At 48.8% G+C, this 12,201-nt stretch overlaps 1 protein-coding gene across 1 annotated transcript; it reads left to right on the forward strand.

Moving 5' to 3' along the window:
* Positions 1-8,701: 8,701 nt before the first annotated feature.
* LOC122365141 lies at positions 8,702-11,759 on the forward strand. The gene is made up of 4 exons (XM_043336114.1): positions 8,702-8,710; positions 10,110-10,211; positions 10,578-10,979; positions 11,331-11,759. Exons 1-4 carry the CDS (start codon positions 8,702-8,704, stop codon positions 11,757-11,759), a joined length of 942 nt encoding a protein of 313 aa, XP_043192049.1.
* Positions 11,760-12,201: the final 442 nt, after the last annotated feature.

The raw sequence follows: 12,201 nt of genomic DNA on the forward strand, positions 1-12,201 counted from the left end.
TTGTGATTCCTTCCATTCAAAAGGTTCGGGCCAAATTTATATTAACATAGGGGGAGCCGAACCAGGTTGGGCCGAGTTGAACCAGGCTGGACCGGGGTCATACATGCAATCATGGTCAGACAAAACAGAAGTTAATTTCGGGTCAAATATTTTTATTAACTGATCTTATTGTTTTTTTTTTTAGCTTACATGTAAAATAACTTTTAGCTTTTTATAACTCGAGACTTCATGCACAGAAATGTGGCGTTCGTCCACTTTTCCTCATCGTCTCTTAGCGACTTGATTTCATGTGGTGGCGGAACAAGGGGGGGGGGGTGGGGAGGGGGGCATCGGGGCGCTGTGCCCCCGTTTGATTTTGGCATTTTAACATTAGCCCTATGGGCGTTGCATGGAAAGAATGGGACCAAAAGTCGGCAGTGCCCCCACTTCATTAAAGGTGTTCCGCCGCCACTGCTTGATTTGACCCTAAAGGCGTCTTACCAGCAAAAAAAAAAATCACCTGCGTTATACCTAAATCTTTGCCCAAGGGCGCGCTCTACGCAAGAAACGCCAGCCGGTCAAAAAACTGGCGAAAGAATACGATCTCTCTAGTGCTTGAATTATATTCAACGAAAATTTCAGGAGACATAAATAATCTTAATCCTTATAGCTAGGCGCTCGGAGCATTCGCTAGCATTCCATTGCCAGCTGCATTATCAACGCCACATTTGCATTACTCTGGGTGCATCATAAGTAACAGTAGGTGAACCGGCCACAGCAAAACCATGCCTCATTATCCTTTCCTTCCAAGCTGTCAAGCTAACCGGCCGCCCGGCCCACCACTGCGATATGGAACAACACTGGAGTGCGCCATTTGCCTACAGCAGTGCCCCACCGCGCCGGGGCTGTTTGACAGGTCACCCGCACCGTGACCTCGCCACCCGCCCCCCCCCCCCCCTCCCCGCCCACCTCCCCATCGGGCCCAGCTCGGTAGTGACCTCTCCTTGAAGTTGACATGGACTCGACTAAGGCTCAACGCCATCTAGTTACGTCTGGAGATCCTAATAAGATCCACTGTACCCTCTCGCCCTTCCGCACGTGCAGGGCTCACTATCTCGCTCGCTCGTTCTTTGCCCAAAAGGCGTTTTACTGGTAAGTAGGCACCTTGGAAAGTTGGGAAAATTTTCATCCCACCCTGGGTGTCGTGCCTGAGCCTACCACTAACCTGCATGCGGGTGAACGTAGTGCTCATAAAAGCGTGGCGGCGCCGCTGCCTGAAACAAACTGTTTGGGACGCAGTACCCGCATGTTAATGTATCACGACTATAGCAAGGGACGCAAAAATTATATCTACCTTCTTTGATATTTACAATGTTTTGACACCAAAGTATATTTTGAAAGCAGCAAATAAAAACATGCAATCACCAGCCAGCCGTTGCCCAACTGAACTTCGCAAATTTATGTGCAGTTAACAAGGCAGGCTTCCGCTTTACGCTAAGAACATTAATTTCCAGGTTCTATTCTTTGTTTCGCCGCTAGAGGGGGTGGGGCGTCTTTCCCAACCTGGGCATCTTACCCCACTCTCCCGTACTGACGTACAGTCACCAGCACTTGCTACTAATCACCTCGTTTTTGTTCAGTAGTTTGAAGACCGATCTATTGTCAGTCGCGCAAGGTGCGTCAAACGATCCGTTTGGTCCTCCGATTTTCGAATATCTAACTTGTTTTTGTATATTCGAAGCATTTTGGGACGGGGAGCCAAAAAACCTCTTTTCTGCCCTAAAGTGTGCCCCAAGAAGTCGTAGAACCTAGCCCCGCCTCTGATCCACAGACCACTAGTGCCATCTCTTGCCAGCCGAACAAGCCGCAGAAGTAAATAATGTCACGTGACCTTTGCACACGCTACAACTACTACGCAGCTGTAGTGGGGGAAGCGGGGCGGAGGCGTGGAGAGTGACGCGATCGGTCGGCTGGGGTCAGGTCGCCGAGGTCAGAGGTCATCCGCCGGAGGGCGTTCGAGCGGTTGGGCCGTGTGGGCTGGGGCCTTGCGAAGTGGGGAGCGCCTGGACCTGTCTGGAAACAAGCCCTACAACGCTGTGACAGTCGAGAATATTGTGAGGAAAGAGAGAGAGAGAGAGAGAGAGAGAGAGAGAGAGAGAGAGAGAGAGAGAGAGAGAGAGAGAGAGAGAGATGGAGAGGGAGAGAGAGAGGGATAGAGAGAGGGAGAGAGAGGAGAGAGAGAAAGAGGAGAGAGAGAAAGAGAGAGAGGGAGAGAGAGGGAGAGAGGGAGAGCGAAGAGAGAGAGAGCGAGAGACAGAGCGAGAGAGAGTGAGAGAGAGCGAGAGAGAGAGAGAGAGAGCGAGAGAGAGAGAGAGAGAGAGAGAGAGAGAGAGAGAGAGAGAGAGAGAGAGAGAGAGAGAGAGAGAGAGAGAGAGAGAGAGAGAGAGAGAGAGAGAGAGAGCTAAGAAAGACTGGAGGGAAGGGATAAGGACGGGAGGAGAGAAGAGAGAGAGAAAAAACTGAAAAGGAAAACCAGAGAGGGTAAAATGAGAAAGAGGGCAATGGGTAAATCAGTGAGAGGGAGCGAGAGAGGAAATATTTAGCTGTGTCAGCTTGTTTCACATGTAAAATGCAAATTTGCTTTCCATCATTACAGCTTCGGATTGGAAATCAAATCTTGGCATCCTTGTGATAAACCCATGTTGACGGGATGCAGTAGTGTCGGAACACCTTCAATTAAGGGGGGGGGGGGCACTGCCGACTTTTGGTCCTATTATTTCCATGCAACGCTCATAGGGCTAATGTTGAAATGCCAAAATCAAAAGGGGCACGGTGCCCCGGTGCCCCCCCCCCCCCCGTTCCGCCGCCTATGACGGGATGGGGACGCTTTTATGGTCGTCGTTGGGAGCTCGGCACTAATGGGGTCGGGGGATGATGTTGAAGGTTTCGCAAATGTTTCATAAAAGATGTTATTTTTTGCACAACCTATTAAACATTTTTTACGTTTGCTATGAAAATGTTAGGCCCAGTTCCTTCAAGATCAGGTCCACGACTCCGCAGCTTACAACAGGAGCTAGCTAGCATAACAATTAACCTGCGCCGTGTTGGTGGCATGAACTTTCCATCGAGTGCTGGGGGGGGGGGGCGTTTTACGCCCCTCCGTCTTCCATCGAGTGCTGGGGGGGGCGTTTTACGCCCCTCCGTCTAACTCGGCTCCTGGGCCACGTAGCGACACGCGGTAAGCGACAATCGAAAGAGCGTCAAAAATAAGGAGGAAAACACTCGGTCATTTTAAGGTCAGGGCAAAGGTCGGGTCACCAGGGTTCATCAAAGGTCAAATTTTGTTGATTTCAACGATTTCGAACACCCGACGGCTAACTCGGGAACCAATAGAGCTACAGTGCCGCGGAAAAGCGCATTCGATAGCTCTTTTAACGCTTTTTCGCCAACATGTCCTCAAATTTGACCTCAGATCAACGGTTTAGCCCCCTGAGGGCACGCTCTGATTGACCTCAAATTTGACCTCAGATCAACGGTGTTTTCACCGCTCTAGCACGTTTCTGTCAAAAGTAAAAAAAAAAAACTGCTGAAGACCTTTTATGTCCTAAAATGACCTCAGGGGCACACACAGGGGTCACAGGTGCAATTTTCCGATTCAGTGTGTCATGTTTACCTATGGACCGATGTTTGAGAGGGTGTAGAACGAAATTCGTCCAAAAGAGGCGCATTTCAATTTTCTCCCATTGACTTATACCTAATGGAGCAGTCACAAAACTGACTTGACCTTAGGTCACAGACATAAAAAATCCGAGGTATCCGTTTTATACATACTGTTACCCTAAGCAATTACTGACAGTTTTTAAAGTGATCGCTCAGTCGGTGTAGCTACAACGAGCTTTCGAATTTTTTTTTTTTTTTTTTGTCTGAGGTAAGGTCACTTGACGTTACCTGGTGACCTGACCTCGAATGACGCTACGCGTCGCGTCGCCGTTTTTTGAGATATTCGCGAAAAACCTGAGGGGGAAGGGCGTAAAAACGCCCCCCCCCCCAGCACGGCGCGGGTGGTCGACATAGCGACTCGGACTGAACAAATGCCTTGAACGTTTTAACGGTTGAATAAGGTGAGAGGATTAAGGTAGGCTTGTATCGGATTTTCTTCTGCTTGTCGGTAGTTTAGGTTAAAGTTAATTTCGCGAGTTGTCCATAATCATTGAAGAGGGAAAATTCAGCTGCACATCGTTCGGGTCAAAGTAATACCAAACATTCTCAAATTTTGTAGTAAAGAGCCAGTAGTCTACGAATATATTCAAAAAACAATGGGAAAAAGAATAAGCGGACCGGTTTCGTTTATCAAAGACTTCTTCAGCGCTTTTTCAAAAACGTATAAGAAGAAAACTAGCACAGTGACAATCGTTTGAAATAAAATTGGATTCAGTAATAACTAAGAACTTCATTGTCCGAAAACCGCTGACAGTTGATAGATCAATGACACTTAGAGCCGTGCATATTAAGGAGGCGTGAAAACACTCCTCATCTCGTTCTATTACGAGAGGACCATGTCATGGCTGAGAAAGGTGTTCTCAAAATAAATGATACTGTATGAGTGAATAAATATTCCGCGCCCCCTTGGGCTATTGGCGGACCCTACCACCTGATCGGTGGTGCAGCCGTTTCGCCCTCCACCTGAGATCTCGGAAAGTTAGGTACCGACCGATTTTTAACATTCAAAGAGCGTTCGATAGCCCCACCAGGGAACTACCTTGTTACCAGGTTTCGTTGACCTAGGTGCAACCCATGACGTCACAAGTCAGGTCATAGGTCGCATTTTTCACCGATTTAGTCTAAGGAATGCGTTACAGTCAGTTAACACATCAAATAAAAGGCATGTTATCGAAAAACATCGATGGAGCGTTGGTTGTCTAATACATATGTTGCCTAAAGAGGTCATTGATGCCAGGTCATTTCACAGAGGTCAGGTCACTAAGGGTCACAATATGATCCCAACTATGCTAGGGTCGTGTGATACATGTTTTAAGGCCAATTTTACACTTAAAATTCAATGATGTGAGCTAGACGGCCATTTGGGCCAGTTTAGATTACATTCTGGTGGAGATCAAGGTCAGGTCAAAGTAGGTCAAATTTCAAAGTTGATATTTTGCATAAAAGGGGTATCTATTCGATGCAGCTCATCACAGGAAATCCAATGGTGGCCTTTGGCTTGCTTTGTGTGTTCTGTGACGGCTAAAAATTGAATTTGAAAATTTTACGTACTAAATTTTGAGTAGTTCTTTTTTTGCCATAAATTTGCTAAAAATGGAGCTATCGAGTTTAAGTTTGGCATATCTAGAGCAGATAGTTCTATAACATATATTTCAGTTTTAATTTTGAAAGTTGTTGGTATTTTCGGGGTGTTATACCTACTTCTATAGTTTTGATGATCAAAATCAATTTTTGTTCGGAAATAAGAGTTAGCAGTTTGGTAGCGCTGTTTATTTTACATCTTTTTTATCTTGAATATTTTTCGTTATCTTCAAAACTGTAAGCGTGACAGCTCTTCCCGCTAAACCTTTCATTGGGTCGAAAATGACAGAGCATGGCATCCCTCTGACGTCATTTGTGACTAACCTTTCATAAGAGCTCTGGAAAAATTTGGTCACAAGGTGTAAAAATGATGCCCGGAGGGGTCTTGAAAGTTTGGTGGCGCCATTTGCTATACTTTAGGAGATATCGACTGAAAAGGAGAGAGGGGGCCGTTTCGCGCCGCCCTCCCCTAAACGGGGCTTTCAGTTGCTGCTCTCACAGAACTCTATTACAACGTAGTGGAATTGCAAGTGGCAATGTAAGCTTCCTGCCAGCGCCGGACCAGAGTTTAAACATGCAGGCTGAATTTTAACATTTAACTTTTGAATTTTTAAACCGTTGAGCTTTTTAGAAGTTGTATGAACTGTTCAGCTCCTTTTTTGGTCCATCACAGACACAGCGGGCTTGTATGTCATTTGTCAACCAAAATCGAATTAAAAACTTTTTATTTGATCTGGCTACCTCGCCAACTTCTTAACTGGATCGTTTAATGGCTTTTGATTGGGCACTGCCCACGTTGTCTGTCTAGCTTTTCGTGTCAAAGACACTGTCTATGGCACGAGAAGAGGCTGCTGACATTGTTTGTCGCGGTTGGATAATACCAATCCACGTCCCAGTGGCTGCTCGATCGCACTTTCCCTGGCCCACCTCTCCCACCAGGCGAGACTTTGCCCGGCACGGCCGTCGCCTCAGTGCCTCGGGCGGTGACCCGTTCAAAGGGGCTCACAATTCGTATGGTGCCGTGGCTCTCAAACCAATACAGAACAGTGAAACGCAAAGGCTCACTTTCCATATAAGGCGAACGGCTGATTCTGGCGCCGGGGCTTCATTCATGCTAAGGCGCCCAATCACAGCGCCGCATTTCAGTTAGTGTCGGGCGCAAAAGCTACTATGCTCCGCCCCTCCATCACGTGACCCTGCCCTCACGTGGCCTCAGTCACGTGGTGTTTCCACTTCTTGGCGCATGGCGGCGCTAGTCTCGCAGGGGCGGTGGTAGCTTGGTCCCCCGCCGTCCGGGGGTGATGGGTAGCAACTGCTGGTGACTGTACTGCGGTTAGATAATACCAATCCACGTCCCAGTGCAGTGGCTGCTCGATCACAATTTTCCTGGCCCAGCTCTCCCACCAGGCTAGACTTTGCCCGGCACAGCGCCTCCTCAGTGCCTCGGGCGGTGACCCGTTCAAAGGAGCTCACAATTCGTATGGTGCCGTGGCTCTCAAACCAACACAGAGCAGTGAGACGCACAGGCTCACTTTCCATATAAGGCGAACAGCTGATTCCGACGCCGGGGTTTCATTCATGCTAAGGCTCCCAATCACAGCGCGGCATTTCAGTTAGTGTCGGGCGAAAAAGCTGCTATGCCCCGCCCCTCCATCACGTGACTCTTCCCTCACGTGGCCTCAGTCACGTTCTCTACTTTCTTACGCGAAACAGTCCATTTCGACCTTTGCTAGTGTCATGGTTTATCTTAGAAATGGTGATTCAACTAATTATCATTGTTAATTGTCCGTTTAATGGCAGTTTTGAAAGCTTATCACCACTGTGGTTTCGCTGTCGCCGCCATATTTCAAGCTCATGAAAAATGTGTTCCATTTTTAATTGCGCCCACCCTATTTGCGCCCTATTCTTCAACCCAGAGAAACAGCATCTGGTGGTTGGGAGACATTTCATTGAACACTTTGATCATTAGAGCGCTCACCTTACCATTACCTTAGCCTTCACAGCATAACTGGTCAATGGGCTGACACGTTCAAATAGGCTACTTAGTTAGGTGGTAAACCGTTGTTTTGAATAGGGCGATTTTACATGAGAGGCATGGGCGCTTTTTGATAGGGGAGTCCGTAAATGTGCCCTTTGCAGGTGTGTCGGAATACTTTCCTCTTGTTATTTTTTCTGGGTGTGATACAAATTGGGAGTTTTTAAATTTTATTTGATGCCAAAATAACTGAGGCACAATTTTAGATACCCATCATCAAATATGACAGCTGGTCAACTTTAGCCGCAATAGGCCGATATCCTTAAGGTGGCGCAATATGACTTCTCTCTCCTACTCATTTGTGAACAGAACGTTTCACTACCACTCGCCAGAAATTCAATGAGCAGTTGCTAATCTTTTAACATTTGAGTGTACAGTCACCAGCACTTGCTACCCATCACCCCCGGACGGCGGGGGAGCAAGCTACCACCGCCCTTGCGAGACTAGCGCCGCCATGCGCCAAGAAGTGGAAACACCACGTGACTGAGGCCACGTGAGGGCAGGGTCACGTGATGGAGGGGCGGAGCATAGTAGTTTTTGCGCCCGACACTAACTGAAATGCGGCGCTGTGATTGGGCGCTTTAGCTTGAATGAAGCCCCGGCGCCAGAATCAGCCGTTCGCCTTATATGGAAGGTAAGCCTGTGCGTTTCACTGTTCTGTGTTGGTTTGAGAGCCACGGCACCATACGAATTGTGAGCCCCTTTCAACGGGTCACCGCCCGAGGCACTGAGGCGACGGCTGTGCCGGGCCTAGCCTAGCCTGGTGAGAGAGGTGGGCCAGGGAAAGTGCGATCGAGCAGCCACACTGAGACGTGGATTGGTATTATCTAACCGCGACAAACGATGTCAGCAGCCTCTTCTCGTTGACACGAAAAGTTTGACAGACAACGTGGGCAGTGCCTAATCAAAAGCTACTACTGTTAACGCCAGACCCCTTGAGACCCAATTTTTCGCGATTATTTTTTAATGCGTGGAACAATTTCAACCATATTTAGGAAATAGCTGTTTCAAGACCTGCCGAAACTTTTTCTTCAAATACGTTTTGTTGTCACTTAAATATTTGTGGCACTTGTCATTGACTCGTAATGTTAACTGTTTTTCCATCCTGGATAGAGGCTTTCATACGTCATATGACATTAGGCTCCGCCCACGACTGCGGCATTGACCCGTGCCCATCAGCGACCTCTGTACAAACGACACCCCTGCCATCTGTAAAGGACTATGAATTTCGCTGACGCTCCACGTGCTATGTATCAATTGCAGCAGACGGTCAAGTAAATGTTAGGTTCTTGTTGACTCTCGTATATAGGACCAAGAGGGCCAATACTCCTCAACCTACTACTCACACATGCTTCGAACAAACGTTAAAGATTCCTAACAAATACGATGTTCCATGTAGGATATAGGTATGTTTGAAATACGAGCGAGCGTTATGATGTGAAGCGAAGGCAATTAATTAATTATTGCGTTGTTCGATGGTTGCATAGCGATGTACAGATCAGCAACTACTTGATGACATCCGACACCCCATTATCACATTATCTACAACGCCATAGGCTTTAAATACAGGTGAATATTTCCTAACCTTATGTCAGGTATATGCCATCTGCCCGTTATTTGCAGCTTATGAAAAATAAAACAAATATCAGCCGTCAGCGAACCTATCAGCATTGTACAAGCAATGCGCATTGAGCATTCATGGCTCCTCAGTCATCATGTCGCTCTTTGGGCACTGTCAGACAAGACCTTACGCACAACTCCGCCGTTTTTTCGGCACCGCTCGACCATCCCCGCTCCCCGCCACAGCGCGAGTGACCGCGCACCAGCCCGAAACCGCCGCAGGCCAAGACCACAGAGGCGGGGCTTAACTGTGACGTCATAACGTATCACAGACTGACTGATGATAGCCTCTACACACCGGGTGAAAATCTTGCTCGAAATTTAACATTACGAGTCAATGAGAAGTGCCTGAAATATTGAAACGGCGACAAAATATCTAAATTGTAAAAGTTTCGGCAGGTCTTGAAACGGCCATGTCCTGAGTTTGGTTGAAATTCTTCCACGCATTAAAAAATAATCGCGAAAAAATAGGGTCTCAAGGGCTCTGGCGTTAACAGTAAACGATTCAGTTAAGTAGGGGAAGCGGGGGGAGCACCGCCACCTTAACCCGGCAGGCGGTGGGCCTACCAGCCACCTTCCGCGCGGTGGGGGGGGGGGCACTTTTTTGCCCTCCCCCCGTATCTCCGAAACTCCTGGACGGATCCGGAAAATTCAAACGGCGTTCGATAGCCCTGTCAAATTTGTTGAGGGAAACCAAAATTCATTGATCTCGGGGTCACTGATGACGTCACAGGTCAGGTCAAAGATAAAATGTTTCACCGTTCACGGGGCTTCTAGGGAATGCGCTATAACACCGAAGAAAACGCATTTTGTCGAGAATCAGTGATAGGGCGTCAGGAGCCTAGTACATATGTTGTTAAAAGAGGTCACTGACAATACCAGGTCAGGTCACAGGTCAGGTCACATGAACCTAACTTTAGGTACTATGGTTGTGCGATGCATGTTTTATGGCCAATTTTTCATTTCCAACTCAATGGTGTTGGTTATAAGACCATCAGGTACGGCTTAGGTCACTTTCTGGTGAAGGTCAGGTCAAGGTCAGGTCAAAAAAAAGTCTTTACACTGTGATGCGAAACATTTTTGGAATAGACTTAAGCGATTTGGTGCTAACCTATCTGCGAGAGGCTCTGCAGGCGCACAGCCACCAGACCGTGATGTGCTGAGCGCCGACCAGCTCAACGAGTATTTTGCCGGTGTCGGCGCTCGTGTGGCAGCTGAGGCCGCGCGGGCCGCGCAGGGGACCGAGACCCCCGCTGCCGGCCCGCGGCCTCCCAGGGTATGTGCGAGCGCCTTCGCCCCTCAATGCATAACGCTGCCAGACCTGATTCTGACCATCAGCCGGCTGAGTGCGTCGAGGGCTGTTGGGGTTGATGGCATTCCGATCGCTGCGATCAGAAGCTGTCTCCCTGCAGTCGGTCCGCCCATCCTTCACCTAATCAACTCATCCATATCCACCCTTACCTTCCCTGACGCATGGAAAGTTGCCATCGTCACACCAATCCACAAATCCGGTGACCCCAACCAGCCTGGCAACTACCGCCCCATATCCATCCTCCCATCTCTCTCCAAAATCCTTGAAAAGGTTGTGTGCTCTCAGCTCACCTCCTACCTCATCACTAACCACATCCTCTCCCCATCCCAGTATGCCTACCGCCCATCCCACTCCACTGAAGATGCCATACTCGACATTGTCGAATGGGCGGCTCGCAGGGTCGACGGTGGTGACGTTGCCGCGGTGACGTCAGTCGACCTGAGCAAGGCATTCGACAGTGTCGACCACTCGATGCTTCTGAACAAGCTCGAGTGGTATGGCATCTCATCCCGCTGGTTCAGCAGCTACCTCTCTGGCCGTTCCCAACTCATCCGCTCCTCAACGGCCCTCCCACTCTCCCACGGTGTTCCCCAGGGGTCCATCGTGGGTCCCATCCTCTTCCTCATCTTCGTCAACGACCTTACCTGCTTCCTCCCCCATGGCCGACTCATATCCTACGCGGATGACACCCAAATCCTGGACTCAGCACCCTCCAATCCCACTGGCATCCAAGTGCTGAAGTCCCGGGCCGAGGAGAACATTCAGCAACTTCAACGCTGGTTTAGCTTAAACAGTTTAAAAATGAATGGAGAGAAGACCTGCTTCACTCTTCTTGGCACTCAAAATTCAGTTGATAAAGTCAAAAACTTCACCCTTAACGTAGATGATGCAACTATTCGGCCAACAAAACACATCAAGGTGCTGGGTGTTCTCCTCGACCAAACCCTGAGCTGGGAGCCACATATATCCTCTATCGTTCGGCGGTCAAATGGAATCCTTATATCACTGTTCAAAATTCGCCATCACCTCTCCCCTGACATCCTTAAAATCCTCGTTCAAACCCACGTTTTCCCCCACCTCCAGTACTGCTCGTCAGTCTGGGGTGGTGCCCCCAAATCCCACCTGCACCGGCTGCAGAGGACCATCCATCTCGCTGTACGGCTCGTCTCTAGTCTCCGCAAATTCGACCACATCACCCCCGCCCTCGGCGCGCTCGGCTGGCCCGGCATTGGTGAGCTCATCGCACGCCGTGACGCGGTGAACGTGCAACGCGCCTTGTACGCCGCCGGCGCCCCCGACTCGCTGCGGTCCATGTTTCGCCCGCGTGCCGCCGTCTCCAATAGAGTCACGCGGGCCACGGCTGCGGGCGCAGCTGTGCTCGACCTGCCGCGGGTTCGACTGGCGGCGACCAGGCGGCTGTTTTCGTATAGAGCCGCCGCTGCATGGAACGGCCTGCCGCCGGAGGTGAAGGCGACTGGTTCCAGGAGACAGCTGGTGCAGCACTTTAGATAGTGACTGACAAGTGACATGACTGATTTTAGATATTTTATGTATGCTTTTGCGGGTGTTGCTTTATATTGACGTGTATATTGTATGTATGTATATGTGTGTGTGTGGGTGTGTGTACCTATCATGTATTGACTGGGCCGTAATAGCCACTTGTTGGACAAGCCCTAAATAAACGAAACGAAACGAAACGAAACGAAACGAAAAAAGGTCAAATTTCAAAGTTGATATTTTTGCATAAAATGGGTATGGATTCGATGCAACTCGTCACGGGGAGTCTAATGGTGGTCTTTGTTTTGCGCTACAAGGTCTAGAATTGCTAAAAATTGAGCTTGAAAATTTGACGTCATCAATTTTGAAGTTTTTTTCGCTATAACTTGGCCAAAAAAAGAGGTATCGATCTCAAATTCGGTATACAGATAGACGGCGGTAGGGGCTATCACAAATA

The sequence above is a fragment of the Amphibalanus amphitrite genome, unplaced genomic scaffold, assembly GCF_019059575.1.
Source record: "Amphibalanus amphitrite isolate SeventyFive unplaced genomic scaffold, NRLGWU_Aamphi_draft 000718F_arrow, whole genome shotgun sequence".
Classification (NCBI taxonomy): Eukaryota; Metazoa; Arthropoda; class Thecostraca; order Balanomorpha; family Balanidae; genus Amphibalanus; species Amphibalanus amphitrite.

Coding starts and splice junctions, on each gene's coding strand:
- LOC122365141 (XM_043336114.1), top strand. Junction 10,212..10,577: donor CCGGCCCGCGGCCTCCCAGG/GTATGTGCGAGC, acceptor TCCCCATCCCAG/TATGCCTACCGCCCATCCCA. Junction 10,980..11,330: donor CCAATCCCACTGGCATCCAA/GTGCTGAAGTCC, acceptor CCCCACCTCCAG/TACTGCTCGTCAGTCTGGGG.